The sequence below is a fragment of the Cupressus sempervirens genome, chromosome 2, assembly GCF_028749045.1.
Source record: "Cupressus sempervirens isolate cs-2001-9-10 chromosome 2, ASM2874904v1, whole genome shotgun sequence".
In the NCBI taxonomy this organism is placed as follows: Eukaryota; Viridiplantae; Streptophyta; class Pinopsida; order Cupressales; family Cupressaceae; genus Cupressus; species Cupressus sempervirens.
The window spans coordinates 300,606,762-300,608,770 of record NC_143119.1 but is presented as its reverse complement, the minus strand read 5'-3'; the positions used below and the strand labels follow the sequence as shown (position 1 = coordinate 300,608,770).

Genomic DNA, 2,009 nt, shown 5'->3' with positions numbered 1-2,009 from the left:
AGAATCAAAGAAGGATGTATTAAAGCAATCCACTACCACCAAGTGCTATAGCAAATTTGTCGTATCTTTCCAAAATATACCCGTGATAGCTTGGATATTAGACGCATAAAGACTATTACAATTCCAATACGTACATTATTAATCTATGCACAAGTAATCACATTACTTGATTTGTTCATTGATTCTATTTTTGGCCAAGCAAAATTGCTTCACTTTACACAATCCTCTTATTGCATATAATGTCATATATGTGCTAATAAATTAGGAATAATCTCTTGTTAAATCAAATCTCAACCCCATGTCGAAAATGCCACGCGTCCAGTCCCCAATCTCTGCCATATACGTGTTCAAATTCTTGTGTACCCTCCGAGGGCCAAAACCAAATCTCTTACCGCTTAAATGAATGGAAAAATTAGTAATTGGTAAAAGCGATTTTATCATTTCCGCCACGAGACATTAAAAATTCCAGATCCTTCTCTGGTATTCTATAGATTTCTAGAAACTTCAACCGCACGCTACAAATTCAGGGATTAGAAACCTTGAAAAGCAGCAAGGGATCTACACAACGAATCGTTTGAAGTAAATATCTGGTGAGTAAGTCCTGAAATCTTGATACGCTCTCGGGTTATTGACTGTCTCAGAGAAACTACTCTGTAAAAATTAACAGAGTAAAGTTTAAAGGAGATTTTTTGAGCTGTATTTTCAACATTCTCTTTCTGTTTTTGTTCAGTGCGGGATTAGCTGTCTCAGAGAGGTTATTCTGTGAAAATTTACAGAGGAAAGAGCAAAGGAAAAAAAATTAAGCGAGCTATGGAGGACGGTTATGAAACGACCTTTAGTCAGTTGTTTAACTTTGCGGAGGACGAGGTTCTGGACAAGTTTTTAAATTCCCGCTCAAATGATCTGTTAAACCCCCGGTCATATGAATACGGCAAGGGCGTGGCGTCTGCTCCCGTCGACATCAAACAGACGCCGAAAGCATACGTTTTCATTGCCGACGTTCCAGGGCTCACGAAGTCTGACATTCAGGTAAATGGATTTTTTTTCCTCATTTCCGGTTAGGGTTTCTGTACTTGGTTGTTCTGTCAATTGACGGGATGTTTTGCAGGTGCAAGTGGAGAACGGGAAACTCCTGGTGATTAAATGCGCGGGCAAACGGAAACGCGATGAGGAAGGTGAAGAGGAGTGTAAACTTCTGCGAGTGGAAAGAAAGGTGAATCACAGATTTAACAGGAAATTTACACTACCAGGGGACGCTAAAGCTGATGGAATCTCGGCTTCGTGCGTGGACGGAGTTGTGTCTGTTACTGTGCCTAGGGTCGTGCCCGAGAAGCCGAAGACAATCGAGATTTCCGTTGCCTGAACGAGGGTTTCTGTCATTTAACTGTCATTGATGCCCTCTCCATTTGTGAAGCGAAATGTTGGGAGAGGCGAAATTACTGTTTTTTTTCACACTTCTGTTTGGAGGAAGAATTTAAGCTTAATTAAAGCATTTCAGATGTTTTTTGTGTAGGCGATGCTTAAAAAAAGTGCGCACAGAGCATCCTAACGATGATTAATGTTGAGTTTTTTCAAGTCAAACGTTTTCATGGAAAAGTCTTTGGCTTATAGAGAATATGCATAAATGCGTGAGCGAGAATGTTATTTGTATTTTCCTAAAAGAACATTTGAAATAGTAATTGGTAATTTATGTTCGTTTTAATGATGGGTTTTGCTTCACTTCTATCTTGTATTTTCGTAAAAGAACATTTAAAATAGTAATTGGTAATTTATGTTCGTTTTAACGATGAGTTTTGCTTCACTTTTATCTTGTTTACTTTCTGGTTTTTAATCTTTCCCTTTACAGCAAATGTTATATTGTAATCATTATTGTCCAAATTTTGTTTAATATTTTATAAATACGTTTCTTATGTAAATTTTTGTATTTTTTTAAATATATGTGAAGCAAATGTTACATTGTAATCATTATTGTCCAAATTTTGTCTAATATTTTATAAATACGTTTCTTA

The 2,009-nt window shown here is 36.9% G+C and overlaps 1 protein-coding gene across 1 annotated transcript; it reads left to right on the top strand.

The window, feature by feature from the left end:
- The first annotated feature begins 381 nt into the window (after positions 1-381).
- LOC149572269 (17.3 kDa class II heat shock protein-like) lies at positions 382-1,581 on the top strand. Its single transcript, XM_089813504.1, has 3 exons — positions 382-590; positions 731-1,029; positions 1,109-1,581. Exons 2-3 carry the CDS (start codon positions 811-813, stop codon positions 1,361-1,363), a joined length of 474 nt encoding a protein of 157 aa, XP_089669630.1. The 5' UTR covers positions 382-590; positions 731-810; the 3' UTR covers positions 1,364-1,581.
- The last annotated feature ends 428 nt before the right edge of the window (positions 1,582-2,009 follow it).